General features: G+C 32.9%; 1 protein-coding gene across 1 annotated transcript; it reads left to right on the top strand.

Annotated features, from left to right (window-relative positions):
- Positions 1-255: 255 nt before the first annotated feature.
- On the top strand, positions 256-1,140 carry LOC112680456 (general transcription factor II-I repeat domain-containing protein 2-like). Its single transcript, XM_025550555.1, has one exon. It carries the CDS (start codon positions 256-258, stop codon positions 1,138-1,140), a length of 885 nt encoding a protein of 294 aa, XP_025406340.1.
- The last annotated feature ends 220 nt before the right edge of the window (positions 1,141-1,360 follow it).

The raw sequence follows: 1,360 nt of genomic DNA, 5'->3' as shown, positions 1-1,360 counted from the left end.
AACTTTTCACCTTTCTGACTTAATACATATATTAATGCCATAATATTAATTAAATAATTAATACAATTTAATTTAATTAATTTAATAATATATTTAGCACACTGCACACACGTTAAATCCCAAACGGAAAAAGCGAACTGATTAACCAACACTATGAAACTGCAGTTTCAATAACAGTATAATATTGTTCTAATCTAACGCTATTTATGTACCGCGATTAAATTGCTGGCGACCAAATGACCTCGCTCTTAAAACATGCGCTCTTTTTACCACGACCAAATGACGCGACACCTTGCTACCGATGGTGCACCTTCTATGTCTGGTACAAAACAAGGGCTTATTGGACTATTAAAAGCTGACACATCATATTCTGATTTCCTACCTGTACATTGTATTATTTACAGAGAACATTTAGCAGCAAAATATTTTCAATATCCGCATATTATGCAGATAGTTCTAAAAATTGTAAACTTTATTCGCTCAAGTGCCAAAACACACCGACAGTTCAAATCTTTTATAGAAGATATGAACAACTATGAGTTATCTAATGATGTATCTTGGTACTGCTTAGTGAGATGGCTATCAATAAGCAATGTTCTTGGCAGTTTTTTTGAGTTACTTGATCCAATCAAACAGTTTATGGAAGAAAAAGGAAAATCTTTTCCTGAACTTAGTGAACCCCAGTGGTTATTAGATTTGGCTTTTTTTATAGATGTGATTCAGTATTTACAAACTCTAAATAAATCTTTAAAAGGAAAGAAAAAACTTATTTCTGATTTGGCCCAGACTGTATTTAGCTTTCATAACAAGTTAAAGCTTTTTACAAAAGACCTTCAGACAAAAACATTTGCTCACTTCAAATGTTTGAAGAAAATTAGTGAAAGCTTTCCCGACATTCCGATGAAAACTGAAGAATATATGAATAAGATGTCAGGTCTTGCTGAAGAAATCAATCACAGATTTAATGATTTAAGATCACTTAAACCTTCATTTTCATTCCTGGAAAATCCTTTTGCTGTTGATGTTGTGAGCGATGGCTGTCCTATTTCCTATTTCATCACCAATAACAAAGGATACAGCAGCTGTAGAGTTGGAGTTACTAGAACTGCAAGAAGACGAAGGTGTTGCGGACATACATAAATGTAGGTCCTTACGACTCTTACAATATGGGCGAGACCACATAAATCGAGATCGGGAAATGATTATGAATAATAAAGTATTCGCAATAATAAAAAGAAACTATTAATTTAATTAGAGGGTAATACGATATTTCGGACATACATAAAAGTAGGTCCTTACAATTACCAATAAATGATTAGCATCGGTGAACAATGTAGAAAGGAATAATTAAAAGCCGAAG

The sequence above is a fragment of the Sipha flava genome, unplaced genomic scaffold, assembly GCF_003268045.1.
Source record: "Sipha flava isolate LNK unplaced genomic scaffold, YSA_version1 17700_pilon_pilon, whole genome shotgun sequence".
NCBI classification, from domain to species: Eukaryota; Metazoa; Arthropoda; class Insecta; order Hemiptera; family Aphididae; genus Sipha; species Sipha flava.
Note: the sequence above shows the minus strand (reverse complement) of the source record. Positions and strands in the feature narration are given on the sequence as shown.